Source organism: Triplophysa rosa, linkage group LG13 (assembly GCF_024868665.1).
Source record: "Triplophysa rosa linkage group LG13, Trosa_1v2, whole genome shotgun sequence".
NCBI classification, from domain to species: domain Eukaryota; kingdom Metazoa; phylum Chordata; class Actinopteri; order Cypriniformes; family Nemacheilidae; genus Triplophysa; species Triplophysa rosa.
The window spans coordinates 10566893-10587698 of record NC_079902.1 but is presented as its reverse complement, the minus strand read 5'-3'; the positions used below and the strand labels follow the sequence as shown (position 1 = coordinate 10587698).

The 20806-nt window shown below is 38.9% G+C and overlaps 1 protein-coding gene across 11 annotated transcripts in view; it reads right to left on the bottom strand.

The window, feature by feature from the left end:
- tenm2a (teneurin transmembrane protein 2a) overlaps positions 1–20806 on the bottom strand; it is a 429048-nt gene that overhangs the window by 177547 nt on the left and 230695 nt on the right. For 4 of the 11 annotated variants that reach the window (XM_057348979.1, XM_057348978.1, XM_057348982.1 and 1 more), the window contains exon 4: positions 18177–18233. The exons of the other annotated variants lie outside the window; for them this stretch is intronic. In XM_057348979.1, the coding sequence (XP_057204962.1) occupies positions 18177–18233 (57 nt within the window). The remainder of the gene's footprint in view (positions 1–18176; positions 18234–20806) is intronic. 11 annotated transcript variants of the gene reach the window in all.

The window sequence follows — 20806 nt, the reverse complement described above, 5'->3', positions numbered from 1 at the left end:
TGAATAGCAAAAAGTGGGCTGTAATATGTGACCCTGTCTGTGAAATCCATGCTAAAGTCTCAAATTGGAACTATGAGATTAAGTTGAAGCTATAAAATGACGAATAATATATTACGTGTGTTTATCACTGAACATTTTTGATTATAGGCTATGATAGATTTGGAGATACAGTATTCAAATTTTCATTTACAATCCTGAAATGAATGATTTTAAATACAGAGATGCATATTTTTATAGACACTACACTGTAAAACATGCTTCTGGAGGGTGTTAAATAATTAAAGCTACAGGTACGTTTTTGTTTAACTGAGGAGAGAAACAGTTGGAATGTTAATATTATTTTATTCTGCTGATGTAGGTTCGGTTTTACACATTGTGTCCAGTCGCGGTGGGACCTCGCAACACACTATGAAAGGTATATTTTCCGTGTTATGTTTTGCCTCATTAGCCTCTTCAATGAAGCTGCTTTTCAAAATGTTGCGGCTTCTGTATATCGTCTGGTTAGGCCTCAGTGTAACTTACAAGTGAAGGATTTATAAAGCTATTTTGTTATTGTTCTTGTTTACGGAGTTATGTGTACACTGTAAAAAAAATCCCGTAAAAAAACAGATAAAGTACTGGCAGAAAATTACCAGTACATTTCCCTTTATTTTACGGACATTTCCATTAATGCTAAAATGCAAATGAATGCAGTGCAAAATGTAAAATACAGGTAAAACAACTGTAAAAATGAACACGGAAAATTCCTTCATATTAATACAGTATATTGTGCCCTATTTTTACGGCTTTTTTTTAGAGTGTATGTTTATTTGCATGCTTCTTTCATTTAATGTCTGTGTTTCTGACCTTTTCTTTCACAGATAGATCCACACACTATGAAACATCAGAAGACCATGCTGGAGAATTCGCGTATATTTGAGCAAGATAAATAAACATCAGAACACTGAATATTATTATAGTTGTTTTATTTTATTGTAAATGAGTTGACTCTGCAAAGTATGTAGAAAATGTTTGTTATTTGTTACTCAATAAAATGTAAACGATTCAATCTTTTGTGTTTTATGTGACCAAATTTAGGTAATAAAAATAATTAATATATAAAGTTTAATTATTGTTATTGATTATTTATTATTAATAATAATAACTATAATATTATATAAAAATAATAACAACCGCTCAAAACTAATAACACCCTGTAACCCGGATGCTGCAAATCATTTTGAGAGGGGCAGTTTAATATCACACAAAAATGATTTATAAATATGTCTTTTAATAACATATATGACATTATATTTACAAATATTAAACCAATTTGCCTGTTCGTGACGTTTGAACGTCGTTTCTTACTTTAAAACCGAAACTAAACGGCTTTTCCTCGACAGAAGGTCTGCATTCGGTAAAAATTTGCTAATAAAATATTTATTTAAAATTCACATTTCATGTCCAGTTTTTTTCTCATGTGGCAAGTAGCCGTGTAATAAGCGGGATAATGTAGAAGCAGCCGGCTGTTATCACGAAATAAGCCCCTCCAGTGTGATACAAGACCCCTGATCAGACTGTCGGGGCTTATTTCTGCGATAACAACCGGCTGCCTGTATTATCCCTTACATAAAGTGAGTGCAAATTGTAGATTAGATTCTATAGGTTGTTTTTTACAGTGTATGTCTTGCACAATAAATAAATAAATAAAAAACTGAAAGTTGGCTTCCTAAGCATTGATTTCATTATTTGACTTGACCTTGCTCAATCTATATTTAATATATCATGGCAATTTCTTTTACATTATGTAAGATATTTATTTGTAAAAACAGTAAATCACAAAAAACAGGACTTTAGCATGGGTTTTGAAAAGATTGAAAGCTTATCCTATTAGAAATACTCAATGATCATGAACGTTGTTTTAACTTACAGTTACAGTATAAATGGAGAGGGACGTTCAGTAAAAATAAATTGATTGGACAAAAAATCCCACAGCAAATGACACTTTTGTACAGTATAAGTCTGCGCATATATCTACAGTATGTGTGTCCTCTAAGCGTCACACCAGAGGGCTAATATTTGCCGTGTAGATTCCGTAACCGTTGTCTGAAGTTGTGTCATCTGTCAGAGAAGCAGGGGTCTTTGCCTGATAAGATTCTGCATGTGGTAGGGGTCAGTGTGTGATAAGAGTCGGTGTGTGCTATAGGTCAGTGTGTGTTAAGGGTCTTTGTGTGATGGTTTCACCAAATCCAGTCTTTTGTATCAAAACACACACACACACACACACACACAAATCAAGCCCTTCTATCATTTCTGCTCCTTCTCATCTCATCCCAGCACAGGGAATGAAATGACAAAGAGAATAAGAGACAATCCAGCCTCTCTCTGTGTACTCATAAAGGGCTTTGTGAGCTTTGATGGTTCTGTCTCAGTGAAGGTGGGTGGGCAGAACTGAAAGTCGGTAAAAAAAGACCAACAACAAAAAACAAAGCATCACAATATAAGTGTGAGGGCGGAGCAGTCCTCTCAGAAAGCTTTATGACTGTCAGTATTGTGCCTTTGATAGAGATGCTCGATTGCTTTGGTCTAAAACTGCCTGTATATCTTCAGTCATCTATACACACATCAAATAAAAATATGACTGTCTGTCAAAAAACACAACCACCACCCACAGCGCTCTGATATTTTGTTCAAATAATGATTAAAAATAGAATTTATATTAGTGACACCATTTGGAAATTGTAAAAATTGCAAAATAAAGATGAACTAAACATTTCATGCAAAAAGGAAAGAGATGTCATCGTTTATTTTAGCTCATATTGTTTGTGCGAGTAACAGATCTAAATGTAAATGGTTAATCACTAGTAAGCATATACTATTGTACAGAAAAGAGCAGAATTCTGCCGCCTTCTTGTGTTCCACAGAAGAAAGGAAGTGATACGGATATGGGTAAGAAAATGATGACATCTCTGTTTTTTGGAAGACGAGTTGAGAGAGTGGATTTCACAGCATGAGTTCAGTTAAAAATAAATAAATAGAAAAAAAAGGAACAAAAACACCTAAAATAACAGCAGTCATGGTTCGAAATTCACAGTAACAAACGAAAAATGCGCTTTGGAAATGCAACAGAATTTGGAATAATATAAGACAGACAAGTCTGAAAAAGTCAACACAGATTTGTCCGTCACAGAGGCATCTCTTATAGCAGAAACCTCAGTCTGGTCACACTAAAGTCTTGTGGGTTTAAAGGAGAGTGCATTTGAATCAGGTTACACATCTGTGGCCCTTGAGACACACCCAGTAAAAGCCTTTTCCCACAGTTGTAAATATAACGATGAAAAAGCCTGTCATGGGTGATGTTTTTACATGTACACAATGTATGTTCTACTCCACTGTATTTCTCACAAAGATCAGCTTTCTTGTCTGGCCCCTTTTAATACTATTTAATACCTACATTTTAAAGAAAGGCTAGGACTGGTCAAAGGAGAATGACATGCGATATATTGTAGATGCATTTAAAAAAGCTTAAAAGAAGCCTGACAAAGAAAACAAGGCGGTAAAAACATACTGCACAGGGAGCTGCATTGTAAACTTCTTTTTATTTTGTCAAATTTATCAGTTCATCTTCAACCATTTCTCAGTTTTTTATTGTCTTTGCTTTATCCTGTCTGTGGTTTGAACCATTCAGGCTGATTTGCAGAACATGATAGGTAGGCTTTTTTCCACTGACAGCGGAATCAGCCAATCACAGCTGTGCATTTAAGAATATGCTTTTAAATCTCAATGAGATCACACATGGCGGGCAAAGTTGTTTGGTTACCTACATTTTTCAAAATATAATTTGTGTTTTGCAAAAAAAGTCATACAGGTTTGAAATGGCATGAAAGTGAGTAAATGATAAAAGAAGTTTCATGTTTGGCTAAACTATCCCCGTAAAGGGATACTCCACCCAAAAATGAAAATTCTGTCTGAACTCGCCCTCCAGTTGTTCCAAACCTGCATACATTTCTTTGTTCTGTTGAACACAAAGAAAGTTATTTGGAAAAATGATATCTACTAACATTTCTGGGACATCATTGACTACCATAGTAAGACAAAATATTGTATTATTTGTTTTGTTCTGTTGAACACAGAATGAGATATTTTGAAAAATGCAATAAAGCGAACAGTTCTAGGACACCCCTGACTACCATTTAAATGTTTCCTACTATGTTAGTCAGTGATGACCAAAGAAATGTATACAGGTTGCGGGGGAGTAATTCATGACAGAATTTCATTTTGGGGTAAACTATCCCTTTAAAAACTCTAAAACTACACATCAAATGGACCGTAACCTTGTCTCTCACAGTCCAATTTCTATTTGTGTCAAGCTAAATATGGCCGCCTCTCACGAACGCCCGGAGGTTAGCAGTACTTCAGCCCTGCACAGATCGTGCTCTTTATGTGGACAGCTGTTCAACAACCCTGCAGCAAATGGACCCTAAAGCCTGCACAACCCTTCGGCAACTACAGTACAACCATCACATCAATCCCCAGCCCCGTCTCTCAGGCCTGCGTCCATATTGTGCTGCTGTCCTCTAAACACTTACACACAAACTGTAGGGTGACTTGAGCATGCAAACACACACACTTAAACACTCAGAGAACATGATGACCAACCTCTTCATGCGTTGTCATCTAAACAACATTGGTAGTGGTTTTGGCCGGATGATGGTGTGAGAGGGTGTATGAGTGAGAGCAGAAGGTGATGGGACCCGAGATGGATAACTTGCGTCTCACCACCTCCAAATTATCCATGTCATGTGACAGGAACCAAGCTTCTACTGTTACCATGGAAACACAAATCCGTTTGTGTCACTTTTATTTCCACCTTTCATCATCTGGAAGCGTCGCAAGCTTGACTTGCATTAGAGAAGAGGCCTGCAGCCCTTCCTACGCATAGGAAGCAACGGCAGTGGAAGTGGATATAGGAAGAGCTGGTTCATAGGAGTGTTTCATTAACTGTGCATTAGAAGTGATTATTCATATAGTCTGGAGTGTTCAAAGGAGGCCTCCGTGATGGCTATTCCTCTTTAATGTAAAGGCGAATGACTCATTGATTAGATATAAGGTGAATGGACTAATCCATTGATTTGGCAACGAGGTGGAGGTGGTCAACCAGAGCCAAGGGCTTTGGAGTCAACCATTGATTGTTGGTTGGGGGTGTGTAATGACGGGATCATCAAGAACCAGAGTGAAAGAAACACCTCATTGACTGGAAAGGCTGATGTCTGTGAGGGAAACACTGTAGGAATTCAGGAAAATGAGATCTGCAAGGTCAGGATGTAGGCTACGGCTCTATGAAAATGAATTGCTGAGCATCAGAATTTCATTTACATCTTTCCAGCACATGCTCATAAAAATCTTGAATGCAAAATTGCTTTAATATAAGCAAGGAGACAAGAACAATAACAAATCAATTTCCAAATATATTAACACTGGAATTACAGAACATTCTAACACCGCGTCCTAACCAAACGCGACGCGACACTGCGACACGCGATAAAAGGTATCTTTTCCATGTTAACCAGAGGTTTTGTCCTAACCAGCCACAACAGGGCAGCGCGACGAGCAACGGCCGTTTTTGTATTTCCGCGACGTCGCAGCTGACAGCTCCACCCACACAACGATCTCATTCGATGCAAGTTCTGCAGCTCATGAATATTAATCGCCAAACATGGATGAGGACAGGCTATATACATTTGATTACATACGTTTAGATTCTGAAATTATAGCATAGCGTCCGGTGAGGCATCACTGAAATCATGAGAACAGGACGCATCTCTCTGCATGTGCACTCTTCAGCTGCAGCGTGAGAGGGTGCGTGGACAGAGAAAAACTGTTCTGATTGATTGTCGCGTCCTGTCCCGTCCCTTTTTCGCGTTCGGTATGGACAAACAAATTGCTTATCGCAGGAATCGCATCGCGTTTGGTTAGGATGCGGTGTAACACCTAATCTACACCGGATGCGACCGGTGCGACGTGACATGACAACCAGCTTGTTCTTAATGGGGTTTTTCGCGCCGCATCCAGTGTGGACAAAATGTACAATTATAATGGGTTCTAATACATTTCTAATGTCGTTTGTCATGTCGCGTCATGCCAGTCGCTAGTGTGAATAGTCAAACAGATAGATATCATAAACACTGACAGTGGCTTAAATTGAACCCATACATTAGAAAGTTCAAGCTGAATTCATTGTTACATTTGTAGACAAAGGGTCTAAAACAAACTTCTAACAAGAATGTTTGCTTTGGAAACAACGATTTGACAGAACACAATGCTTTTTAACTTTAACTTTTTAATATATCAGCAACACGCTGTAAAGTGTTTCCAAAATACACTTTACAATGCTGATTAGTTTAACTGGGGTTATTCCTCTAAAAAACTGTTACAATTTAAAAACATTTCAATAGCTTAATAGGATCAAGGCCTAAATTAGAGAGAAAGCAACATGGTGCACCTTTGTGAAAACAGAGAGGTCAGTAGAGCCGAGGAACCGTATAGGTGAACAGACAATCCTGTTCATTTGGGATAGGGTTGAGAGGAGCGACCTATTGATTGTGAACACAGAAAGGAGCCAACGGGAAGGCGAGCCTCATGGATTGGTGAGATGGAGCTGTGGAATGTGCAATTGATCCTGGATTGGAATTGATTGAATTGTGGTTGCCAGAACAATAGTCTAACTGATACTTAAAGACAAAGTTGAAGATTTGCCCTGTGGCATTATAGATGCATTACCGACGTGAAAACTGTATTAGAATGCATGTTGATTACCTATGCTGCTTGACAATGCCAATGACATCCGTTTCTCCCAAATTGTTTTGCAGTACTGAATGTGAATTATAAATATAAATGTTTGTTTATTATATTATTTTTATATTACAACAATAAAACAATGCATAAAACATACATAAATGAATAAATACTTGCAATACACAACGTGTAGAGCGATCAACATTGGTCACCTATGAAGTTTTGTGATGCACAGAAGGCAGCAGCCATGTACACAGGCAGCAAGGCAACTAGGTTTTGGAACACTAACAGAGCGGGAATGAGGGAAGCAGGAGAGGAAGAAAAATAGAGAGATAATCCCTGATCTAAGACAATTTACACCAGCAGCAAAATCACAAAGTTGCCACCTCTCGAGGCTGAACCATAGCTGAAACAAGCATCACAAAAATGTATAGCGATATCTTGCAACGCTAAAAGACAAAAGTTTTGAGGAAGGACGTAGAACACAGAGGGTATGTGGTGTTTGGGCCTGTAGGGACGCTGGTTTAAAAACATCCAAACTCTATCAGAGCTCTGGCTCCCAGCAGAGTTGACCAGTGGGACAGCACAGATGAAATGCAGGAGAGGACTGCACATTTTGTACAAAACTGCAAATTATAAAGTGTTAAGATGAAAAAGCCCAGACAGCATTTGAGTGTTTGTAGAATGCACTGTTGCAGATATCCGTATCATTCTGTTCTGAATACACTGTTCTCACTTGTTTTAGATCCATCATCTGTTGTATTTCTGTAGTGTTTAGCACCCTCAGCAAAACATGGCTTCTTGTAAATTGAACAACAAAGGCGTTAACGTGCATTTATATATTTATATCCTGTCATTATGCAACTTTTTGCAACGCAAATCACGGCCATTAAAGGGTCCAACGATTGAAGCAAAGCCTATTTTAATGAGAATATCGGCACCCTAGCTTGCACCATTTCTGCTGGACAATGTAATTTTAATCATTGTGCATTCAGATTTGATGTCGATACATATCGACTTGCATCTGTTTCAATGTGAAAATGAAGCATTTTGGACCGGATGTAGCTTGCGCTGTAAATCTCCTCCAGGGATAAGACAAGATCCAGTTCGGAGGTGAGAATTAAAATGGATTCGTGGACTCACAGTTCCATGTCACTTCAACCTGATTTAATTCTCTTGCTGTCTGGTTTTCCAAAGCTGCGCGTACTGTGTCAGTCAGGGTGAAATCTGCGCTGTGGCCTTCTAAAGAGCGAGGGATAAAAATATTTTGTCCATGCAATATTTTCGATGTCAGATATTGTTGTGAGATCAAATGTTTCGCCTTTGCTGCAACATCACAGGCATTGATAAGTGCTTTTCTTCTCAATTCTTCAGCTGCCAATTATTATAGCGTTGATCTTTTTTTTTCATCTCCAAAGATGCAAGTGTCACCAAGGGAAAGTGTCATATCAGAAGTTCTACGCTATTTCCCTGAGGAACCGCAACCATCAGGTGCCCTATTGCCATGGGAACTGTCTGCAGAGGTATTGGAGAGGTTACCTATGATTGGCTCATCTGTTTCCAAACATTGTCAGTCCCTTGAGCAGCACCACCCCATTGGTTTTGTATCACTAAAATCTGAATCTCTTCATAATTTTTCATTGCATGACACTATTAAAGATTTAGTAAAGTCAAATACAGGTCTTTATTGCTTTCATCTCTGCAAACATGGAAAAAAAACAATACGATCACCGCCTATGAACACACAATCCCCTCTTTAATCAAAGAGAAACAATCTTTTTTCATACGCTCTCTAAGTCACAAAGATCACTTAATCCAATTAGGTAACGATTAGTTTATTGACCGGCCATGGCAGGTTTAGATGAACCAGAGCTAAACCCAAGGAGAAATGAGACCCCGTGGATGACCACAGGTGAGAGAGATCGGAGGTAAATCTATGCCAGGACTTGGTGCAGAGAATAACGAATGGAAGTACAACAATTTGAGGATGCCTCGACACATATAATGACACAAACAAGCCTGCGCACAGGCGCAGGCTTGCCAACAGGATGCAACGCAGACTCAGACCGCAGGGCCTCTGTTAGAGCCTGGAGAGGCTCGATCGATGAGGCCGCGTGCCGTGCAGATCAATCCGGATTAGAACACCAACGGGATGCACGAGGGGGCCCCCTCCCTATCCTGCAGTGAGAGTACACGGCCAGCAGGGGGCTCGTGGGGGAGCCCACCGGGATACGGTGCCCTGGGTGTGAAAGGGTACTGTGGCAGCTTGGATGAATACTGATAGGATTTAGGAGCAAGGCAGAAAGACTTTAGGGTGTTAAAAGGGATAAAATTTTAAGCTTAAACCAACCTTTGCTACAAGCAATCCATCTGTGGGAAGCATAGAAACATGCAAACACACACACACACACACACACACATACAAACACGCTAAACAGGATTGAACTTTGCAGTATGATGGGTGAATAAAGGTTTAGATTTTTGAGAGTTATGATTGAACGGAGGCAGTTTTAGCAGAAGCTAAAGCCTTAAGTTCTCAGGTGGCCAAGCCTGAACTTTCCTGGAAATCAACCGGAGGCTGGTGCAACTTTGGTCACCCTGAGAGGAAGAGGGCAAAGGCTATCTTGGAGATTGTCAGACACGCCGCTGGGAGTACTCACTGTACTAATAGGCACATCTGCCATCCTGCCTGCATCCCTGAGCGTCACACTGATGCAGTTATGCCCACCCGCCAAGCCCTGCTGGGGGCCGTACTGAGCCGACGGAGGCTGGCCTTCAGCTCACCAGGGTGGGCATCCCATCATGCCTAGGGCTGAGAAGAAACATCTTCCAGGAGACAAGGACTGAATAATAATCTAGCCATGTCTCTTCTGTGTCCGTCTGGAAGCTAATGTCTCCAGACTTGCTTACCTGATCTGGCAAAACCAGCCCTCTGAGAGACAACATTCTAGAAGGCTGAGGTAAATTCGGTATATTAGATCAATTCAAAATGGTATCTTTAGCAGACAATTCCAGAACGCTTACTGCCTTGTAAAACTGAACATTAAAAAAACTTGGAGAAATACAACTGCTTAGCTTAGCTTCGAGAGAAACAAAGAATTGTTGTGCCAGAGGGGGAGGTAAACATTAATTTATACCATCTATCACCACAACCAGAAATGTACTCCATCTTTATGCTGTGCCCGTGGGCGAAATTTGCAAAAGGCCTGTTTCCCAAACCCCTACAATAGGTCTTTGACATTTCAAGCATCAAAGCAGTGCGAGAAGCATAAGACACTGAATAGAGCAAGGAGACGTAGTGTGCATTAACATTTAGGCATTTAGCAGTTGCTTTTATCCATACTTACAGAAATGAGAAAAAAATTAAGTGATTCATCTTAAGGACGCAATAATATGAGATGTGTAATGTACAGTACCTGTGCACCTTTCACATTAAAATGAAGTATGCATATAATCTATGAAAAGATTATATGGCCACCCATATAATTTACACTGTTGAATTTTAACCACAATCAAGAGATTTCTGAGATTTTCAGCCTTTTATCTCTACATTTGTGCAAATTTGTGCATATTGTGCAAGGGAATGGTATTCTGACAACTAAAAAAGTTACTGTCACATAAGGTTTCCCTTTAGTTTAAATGGAGAAAAAATCTCACAAAAGCAGACATTGAACCAAGAACCTATGAGTCATAAGAAAAAAATCTGTCATTTGCTCTGCAACTACAGCTTTCATGAGGGTTTGTTGGTATTAAGACCTTGCTGTCTCTCAGGTTCAAAGGGGGAACGGTCTCTGACACCTGATAACTTGCTGTCAGATACCGTTCCCCCTGCTGACTTTTAACCCCAAAATGAGAGTGTTCTAAAATTTTCAGCCTTTTACCTCTACATTTGTGCAAATATCTTGATATTGTGATGGGGAAAAGTATTCCTACAACCAGAGGTGGAAAGGAACAAATTACATTTACTTGCGTTACTGTATTGAGTAGGTTTTTTGTGTACTTGTACTTTTTTAAGTAGCTTTTAAAATCTGTAATTTTACTTGTACTTAAGTATGATTTGTGTGACGTATTGTACATCTTTATATTTAAAAAACGTGACGAGAAATTACTCCAGTGAATGATGGGCACGAGAGTTTTTGTGCCAATACCAGAAGAGCAATGGAAACGGAGAAGTTAGTGCACCTGTCCTAAAGATGAAACCCCATCGAACTCAGACTGCTGAAGACAATGAAGTAAACCTCTGGCCATATTTAAGCAACCATTTCAGCTTCAAGACAGGATTATGGACGCTGTGCAAACTAGCATCTTCTAAAAATCCTTATGTGCAAGAATGTAGAGGTACAATAAGATAAATATTATTTGTTTAAATACTGCTCGTACCCTTGTTGCATTGGTAACTAATAAGAAGTTTGGACAGTTTAGTAAAAGTCAAAACGACATTGGTGCATAATGCTTATAATGCATATTTTAAGTGTTTAATCCCATTTTGTAGACGCACGGTTCACTAATCTGTCTGCACCACATTTACGCAGTGTGTATGGAACCGAACTGAACAACTTCTGCTTTAATGACATATTTAAACGTGAATCGTATGTCTCGCTCTTCTGTAAGCGTAACCACTACGCGCAACTGTTCACTTTATTAACCATATAATGTATATGCAGCTTCATAAGAAAAGACTAAACAACAAATGCGAAGCTCTAAAAAATATGTAAACATGGCAACACCGCGAGAGCGTACTGTGAAGCTCTGAACATAGACAAACACAGCGTCTCTGTCTGTGTTTTAGTTAAAATTGCCCCACTTAACCAGTCTTTGGCCGAAAACAGCAGATACGTATCAAACAGATTAAACTCTTGGAAATGGGATTCATGTTCCTTGTTCACTGCGATCAACGGTAAAAATGTTGCCATGGTAATGACCGGGTTACAACTGTCAAGCATCACATTTACTACTCAAACTTAGCAGTGTGTACCATTGTACATTGATAATTTATTAAGAAAACAAGGCTTAAAATCTTTTTAAGGCTTAATTTTGCTTCTGAAGAAAATGTATATTGATTTAATAATTGTTTAGTTAATATTTCTGCTATATGATTCTGTGATATTTCTGCAAAACAAGACAAAAAAATCTTTATTGGTTGCAGTGCACTTGTAACCTGTTTTAATATATAAAATTAGGCACTATGATGACTATTGTTGGTGTTGCACAAAACAGGAGAGGTCCCCCTCCAGCTTTTAAAAAGTAACTAAGTAACTTTTACTTTGAGTAAATTTTACACAAGCTACTTTTTACTTTTACTTGAGTAGATTTTTTGACTGGTAATTTTACTTTCATCAATGTAGTAGTACTTGTATTTGAGTATAATATTTTTGTACTTTTTCCACCTCTGCCTACAACTAGGAATGTTTTTGTCACATAAGGCTCCCCTGTGTTAAAAAGGAGAAAACAATGATACAAAAGCAGGTCTTGAAACTAGAGGCTTTCCTGTATCTCAGTGGTTAGAGAATGGCGCTAGCAACGCCAATGTCATGGGTTCGATCCCAGGGATTGCACATACTCTTATACAAATGTATAGTATAATGCAGTGTAAGTCATTTTGGATAAAATAGATAAAGGTAGAACCTCCAAGTCATAAGCAAAGAGAAGTCATCCGCTCTGGAGAGCTGGTGAGGGTGTGCCAGATTTAGACCTTGCTGACTCTGTTTAAGGGGGAATGGTATCTGACGACTGAGAAGATGTTGTCAGATACCGTTCCCCCTGTGTTCCATAAAAGTCACAGTTCATACATGTCTCAAACTATCACTGCTGACTCTTAACCCCAAAACAGGTGAGTTCTGACATTCTCAGCCTTTTATTTTATTTATTTAATTTGTGCATGATAGATGGGGGAATCTTTTCTGACAACTGAGAATGTTACTGTCATATAATGTTTCCCTGTGTTTAAATTGAGAAAAAAAATACTGCAAAATAAGGCCTTCAAGTCATAGACAAAGAGCAGTATGCCACTGCAGACCTCGTGAGGGTGTACTTGGATTTAGACCTTGATGTCTCTAGTTCTCCCAGTCTTCGATAAGAGTCACATTTCATACATGTCTCAATATGACACTGCTGACTTTTAACCCCAAAACAAGAGTGTTCTAAGATAGATTTTCAGTCTTTTATCTCAGTCTTTTATCTTTGTGCATGATAGATGGGGGAATGTACTCTGACAACTGAAAATGTTTCTGTCACATAAGGTTCCCCGTGTTTAAAAAGAGACAAATATTTTAAAAAACAGTGCTTGAACCTGGGACCTCCAAGACACAAGCAAACAGCAGATAAACACTCCACAAACTGCAACTCTTCGAAAAGCTCCCTTGAATTTAGAGCTTGCTATCCCTCAATTAACAGGGGGACACATTCCTGATAGCTAAGAAGGTTACTGTCAGAAACGGTTCTCCCCTGTGTTCCATCAAAGTCACAGTTCATACATGTCTCAGCCATACACTGCTGATCTTGACCCTAAAGCAAGATGTTTCTGAGATTGTTAGCCCGTTTGGGGGAAGGTATTCTGACTACTGAGAATCTTGCTGTCACATGAAATGTTAGACTACCTGTGCCATTATGAATGAATTCCTGATGAGAAATGCAGTGTTGCTTGTGTGCATGCATCAAACTAATTGCTTATGTATATACGTGCATCCACGCATAAGTTTGAAGGGGGTAAAATCCAGGCAGGTGGGCAATACAGACCCTGCTCCAAAATTACCCCCTCAACATTTTACACTCTTTTTCATAGCATGTAGTTTGTGTGCCCGTGAAATATTAGACTTTATATAAATATGATGAAATTGTACATGCGACATACAGCGTTGCTTGTGTGCATGCATCAGACTAATTGTTTTTGTACATATGTGCATCCATGTATTAGTTTAAGGGGGTAGAGTCAAGACAGGTGGGCAAAACAGATCCTGCCCCCAGATTACCCCCTTGCAATATTACACTTTCATGTATAACATGCAGTCTCTGTGCCCGTGAAATTTTAGATTGTCTATGTAAATATGAAGATGTACATGAGATAGTGTTGCTTATGTGCATGCATCAAACTATTCTGACAACCGAGAATCTTACTGTCACGTAAGGTTACCCTGTGATTAAATGGAGGAAAAAATCACACAAACCACACTTTGAACCTAGAAACTCTGAGTTACAAGCAAAGATCAGTCATCCGCCATGCAACTGCAGAGATTGTGAGGCTGTGCATGGATTTAGACCTTGCTGCCTCTGAGTTTTAAGGGGGAACGGTATCTGAAATCTGAGAAGTTGCTGTCAGATACTGTTCCCTTTGTGTTCCATAAGAGTCACAGTTCATGGATGTCTCAAACTACCAAAACAAGGTTTTTTAGCCTTTTATCTCCAAATTTGTGCACGATAGATGGGGAAAAGTCTTCTGACAACTGACACAGTTACTGTCACATAAGGTTCCACTGTGCTTAAATGGAAAAAAAAAATCAAACTTAAGAAAATGCATTTAAAGGCCAAGTGTTTGAAATTTAGTGACATCTAGTGGTGAGGTTGCAAATTGCAACCAACGGCTAACTACACCCTCAGTTCCATCAACATGGAAGTTCTATAGTATTTACTGAACAAAAGAATTTGACAAAACAGCAAACAACAGTGGTTTCATTCTAGTATTAAAAAAACTCACAAGAAAGAAAGGCTCACAGGAAATAAAGCATACTTTGACTACAGTTGTTTTATCTACAATTGTATAAGTATTTGTGAATCCTCTCATGGTAATATCTTGTAGGCATTCTCCTAAGCTACATCTTCATAAACTTTGCACATGTGTAATTTTTTGCCAGACTTCTTTAAATCCTTCTGACGCTGAGCTTCACTTTAAACTCCAAACACACCAATGCAACATGCATACATTTTAATGAATCTTTAAAATAATCGAATTAATAGTGAATATGTACTTTTTCTAAAGTTGAACATCACTTTTTGCCACTACTGACATAGTTATTCCCTCCCTTTTGTTTGTTTGAGTTTCATTTTTCTCTCCTGCAGTGTTTTCAAATTGGAAAGAGTGAGACACAGTGATCATTACACCCTGATACACCCGTTAATTAACAAACCAGAAGATTCTGGCAAAACTGAAGTAAACCAGGCCATCAACTTCACGGCAAGAATCTGAAAGACATGTGACGGAACAATATTGAAGGAAAGGAAGAATACTGAGAGTAGGTGTGAAAAAATACCTCCTTGACAAGTCTAAAAGCCAACGCTGGGAATAAAAGCCCACTACTATCACAAGTCAAGCAGTTCTACAGCGCACCATGAAAATATTACGTCTCAATGTAAGGCAACATATGCTAGCCGTACAGCATAACCCCTAATGTTATAATGACAGGGGGAGCTGTCTGAAGCCGTTACCTGGGATTACTGATGGCCAGATGGCTTTACCGCTGTAATTATTTAACAGTGTGACTGCTGAGGGCTCCTTCGGAGTCTAGAAGGACATTAGACACCAAACTCAGAGTGCCTGGTGAAGCCTGAGATGCCACACCCACCATTAAAGAAAATATATTTGGAAGAAGCTTGTAAACAAACATTTCCCATAGTAAGAAAAATGCCAATAGTAGTCAAAAGTGCCCCATAACTGTTTACTTTCCTACATTCTTCAAAATATCTTATTTTGTGTTCAACAGAACAAAAACATTTACAAAGAGAATTTTCCTACAATGGTAGTCAATGGTGGCCAAGAACTGTTTGGTTACAAGCGTTCTTCCAAATATCTTTCTCTGTGTTCATCAGAACAAAGACATTTATACAGATTTGGAACTTGAGGGTGAGTAAATGAAAAATAATTAAAATTTCTTTAATAGACTGTCCGATACACATTGCAGATAATGAAGACAATAGTTGCATGACACCCCCAATTAAAACTTCTGCATTGCAACTTCAGAGATTCAGCATAATTTTTTCCAGTATATAAATTTGTCATTTATAAAATATAAACTCGATATTATTTTCTATGTAACAAACTATGTACATACTATACATAAATGCATAACATATAGATGTATAGATATTCAAGCAATCTTGTGTTCAGTGAACTGAGGCCTGCTTTATGTCTCATCTCTACCCTGTGCAACGGTGACAGTATTTAACATCCTCCAGTTCCGCTGCCTCAAGGCAACTACAAAACAAAGCACAATGAGATGCATTAAAAGGCCCCAAAGTGAAACAAATACTCATTATTATCCTTTGCCACCTTACAATCAAAATGCAATACACAAATTAAGCTTTCGCTGCAGAACTATTTAGGACTGAGGACCGGGAGGACGCAGGCCCTTCATGTCCCCTGATGGAAAACAGAAACAAGGCGTTTTGCCTAGGAGGTAATTGTTCTAATAATTATACAATGCCCGTGATAAATGGACTGAAAATCCTGGTTTTCACCAAACACCGAAACTAATTGGTTACAGAGTCTGTTAAAGAATAGTGATTAATGGAGTTCATAATGTGGAGGCTTGTGATGAGGGAGGGATGAAAGTCTCACACTTTCCCAGAGACACAATCTGAGAAAGACTGCCACAGGACCAGAGAGAGAGAAAGAGAGACAGACAAGAGAAATGAGCAAATCAATCAGACCCGGTGAGCATCACTGATTGGACCGGGTCTCGTACTCTGTTCTTCTGGGTCTTGATCGACTTGATCAGGGGCGGATACGTGTGGCTCTCTAAGAGTATGTGTTCGGTGTGTGTGTATTTTATTTCAATATCCCTCTCTCCATAAGCAGCACCACCCCGCATCACTAACAGAGCGAGAAGAAACACAGATTATAAATAATAATGTTCATCACTAATGCTATTTCGAATACTCTGATTTGCAGCTCCACATGGCAACCAATGAGCTTTGCATTCACAAGGTCACCTTAGAGGCGCTTCTTTCCATTTCTGAAGCCCTGTGATTGTTTGAGATCAGATGAAATCTCACCTCTTCCCCGTCTGATTCTGCCGAGCGCTGCCTGATGGGTCTTTTATATTCCTCATCATACAATGTCTGCATTTTATATTCATATGTAGACGTCACGTCTATGCAAGGAGTTGATCCATTATCCATGGGAGGATTTCAGTTCTGGGTGCTTATTCTTATGATCAGGGATATGATTAGTTTTGTTAATATGTTTAAGCAGTCTGTTTTGGGAGTCTGGAGTCTTTCGCTCGGAATGAGAGAAAGCCGGTCGGAATGCGGTCCGCTGTCACGGTGTAATTGGCTACAAATGAAAACTTTAAAATTCAATAAGAAAGCATTACCCATGAATCCATGCTTCAAGACAACGCAAATAAGGTTTGGATCTAAGGCAAAGTAAGCCTGTGGGGAAATTTTCTTCAAATACAGGAAACGAAATGAACAATTGCCGTGGGTAAGTGGTAGAGTGGCGAAATAGAGCCGTGCCATGCGAATGGATCCAACACTTTCAACTCCAAAAACTGCAACAAACCCATCTCATACTAATTTCGCCAAGACTAACTAACCACTAACTACTTTAATCCTGCATGTACCTTTCTGAAAGCCAGGAAAGAGTGTTCGGATGCCTTGAGTAGTGTCCAGGGAAAGCAATTCGAGAGAGATTAAATAAACTAGTGAGCAAATCTACATTATAACAAATATTGTGCACATAAACCACAACCCACAAACACAAGACAACACAACACATAAAACACAGAAGAAATACGTTTTTCAAGGACAGGGTATTGAATTCTATCTAGGACCAGTGTTTAAATTGAGGGGGGACCCAGGGATCCCAGACCCCCCATAAAAATAAGAGAACCCCCTTGTTAAATAGCTAAAGGGATGGGGGAGGTTTTCCCCTAAAATAATGCCAATGGTCTTCATTTATTCAACCTGTAATCAGTAGTAAGTCATTGATATTCTGTTAGAATATTCTAAATGTGCAAAATATTGTGTATTTATACAGAATGAAGCTCACAGCGCGGTTATTCATGTTTAAATGACAAACTTATGCTTATATACTTACTGTAATTATCTACATGTTTCCCTTAAGAGTCTGGTTATAACAAAGTCAACAGTTGTATTTTTATAGGTAAAACTGGGTAGTATTTTAAGTGAAACAGCCGTAGAAAATGTCAATTTCATCACTGCTTTGAGGTCAAACTAATCAAGTCACAATTGTAAAAAAAAACACAATTGTAGCTGATTACAAAATGATAATATACTCTGGATACTCTAGACAATTTGTATCAGCAGTGAGAATTCATTATAATGACAGAATATCATGAGCATGTGTGAGTTTAGAGAAACTATGACACGATTTAAACACTGGTTGTGGCAAAATAATCAATTTCTAATGTTTTAAACATTGACAGGGGTTGAGGTTAATTGTAACTTACTGAATGGAATATCACCAAAGGGGTCGTCAATATCATCCATATCATCATCTAGGTATGCTTTAGTGGCATTATGGGGAAAAAAGAAAGACAATGCGGAACAGGATGAATGAAATAGACAAAACAACAAGATCATGCATGAAAACAGAAAGCATAAACACAATTCATTAAAGCAGTCAGACGGAAAACTACCCGAGTAGGTCTGTCTTGTGTTCATTTCCCAAAACTGTACAGAATGAAGCTCTGTACCACATGCCTGCATGTTGTCGAGCTCTCCAGTGGTCTCAGCTCAGTAAAAAGATTCAAATGATTTTGGGCAGCAGTGACTAAGTCTGACAAGTTTCTTTCTCTTTCCAATTTGGTAATAGGAACGGCAGGGCCTGGTTGCATCTCACTATTAGTTGTGTTATTTACAGCAGATGAGAACATTACTCAAGGCACATCTCGTAACGCAGGCTGCATCAGTATTGCAAATGGAGCCGAGAGGATGGTGGGCCTGGACTCTGACTGCGACAGTCATTCAAGCCCTAGACTGAACAAAGCAACTAATTTAACCCAAACTATTCTTGGATCGGCCTCATAATTGAATACATTCAACGTCGCTGTTTGGCTCAAGGCTCAGGAAGGAACTGTGATTTTTAAGGAGGTTAGTCAGAAAGACGCACTGAAGAAATATAGAAAAGATGTTTGTATAGGTGAAAAAAGCGGGGTGACCCTTGTAGTGGGGTCAGACTTATTTTTTAGTTGTACACGGAGAAAAGAGAAGCGGCTGCAACCACTATAAAGCGGATGAGACAGAAAACCAGACAGCTCCCTGAACCCGTCACGAGAAACAATTAGAGCATCCCTACCACCATTCATCTATGCCAACCTAACAGAACAATAGCTAGCATCACTGTAAGTAAAGCAAAAACAGAATAAAAACATACAAAACAGTTTCTGAAAAATTACACCATCAACGGGCCATATATGTATGTCACCCAGTCTGTGAAAACCCTGCTCAAGTAATTTTTTGTGATTTGTTGTTTTCTACATAAAATCATCTTACAAAATGTAAAAAAACATTCTGTGAAACTATAACCTTGATATCTTTAATATTGACTGAGTTAATGCCATGTCAAAGATTGAAATTAGAGTAAAATTAATGTTTAAAGTTTGATGCTTGTTTTCTCATACTTTGGATTTCACACACTGGGTAACATATTTCAGTAACTGACAGTACATGCTTTACTGTTATCTTATTAATATATAAAATTAGCATGTAAAGCACATTTCATTGTGTGACGCAATCTATCTTTGAGTCCTAAACAGAGAAGAAAATATACAGGATTAAGAACACTTCAATAAAGTGAAAAGCAGGTACAAGTTGTGATTACTGTTTCAATGCCGATTTTATGGAGGTCTGTTGAGTTTTCTGCTACCAGGGATGAGCTGGGAGTACAGCTGTTTATTGTCAGCATATCTGTGGAAATGTATGCCTCTTTTGTGTATAATCTCAATTAGTGGAATGCATGCTGATGAGGAGTAGAAGGGGGCCAAGAACTGACCCCTGTGGGACACAACAGGTGCCTGATGAGTGGAGATGGGAATCGTAAAGGATTTAGCGATTCTGGCTTTGATTTCAGATTTCACTTAATGATTGTGCTACCTTAACCATTTCATTAATGATTCTTACTGAAGCGTAGTACAAAATAGCAACACAAAACAAACACATTCTGCCCAACTAGGAGTACAGTATGTTTTCCAAAATGTAAATCAACACAACCAAGAAAAATTATTTTCCAAAAAATATAAAAATATTAATATCATATAAACAATTCTCTATTCCCAACCCTATTGTAGAGATCTTTCACCTGAGCTTCACAAACATCACCATAGCCGGTTGGAGAGACACCATTACAAATCCATAAGATTACCCGAACGCATCACCTAGGCGCCAGACAGACTGCAGATAAACAGCACATATTTAAAAAACACACAACAATCCAGGGACGACCCCGCACCACGATGTGTGGCAGCTGTCGGGCAAAAGTAAGGCTGATTGACAGCTTTCAGTAGATCCCACAGCAATGTGGTGGCAGGTATCCAAACTGACTGTAAAGCAGTCAGCAAACCCGAAACTAGAAAAAGAGCGATACATTACACTTCATTCTTTATCATCGGGGAACTGTTATGATAGATACTTAACCCACTGACCTGGCAAACACATAAATAAAAACAGCACCACTACACAATTTTACCGAATTGCTCATCAAGCAAATGTGCAAATGAGGGCTGTTAAAAAATATATAAAAAATACACAAGGGACACTGCAGCGAGGGGATTTCGAGCGGCCGGATCCATATGCAACCTCTTGTCCTCTTTCCCTCTACGTTTGACATTTTCAGACTTCATTAAGTGGTAAACTCTGGCTTGCTAAATGAGCCTGCCTACATCAGCACTGTGCTGAGCAGAGTATGATAAGTCATTATTGGTGAGTAAATCCTCAATTAGCTGCGTGTTGTTGTAGTCAGCACGTTTTGAAAAATGTTGGGTAATATTTTACTACTGTTATGGCTCCCGTGGATATAATCATAAGGGGCCGCAAAGCAAATCAGACCACGAGATGCAGAAGCTTCCAGAGATCTGCATGG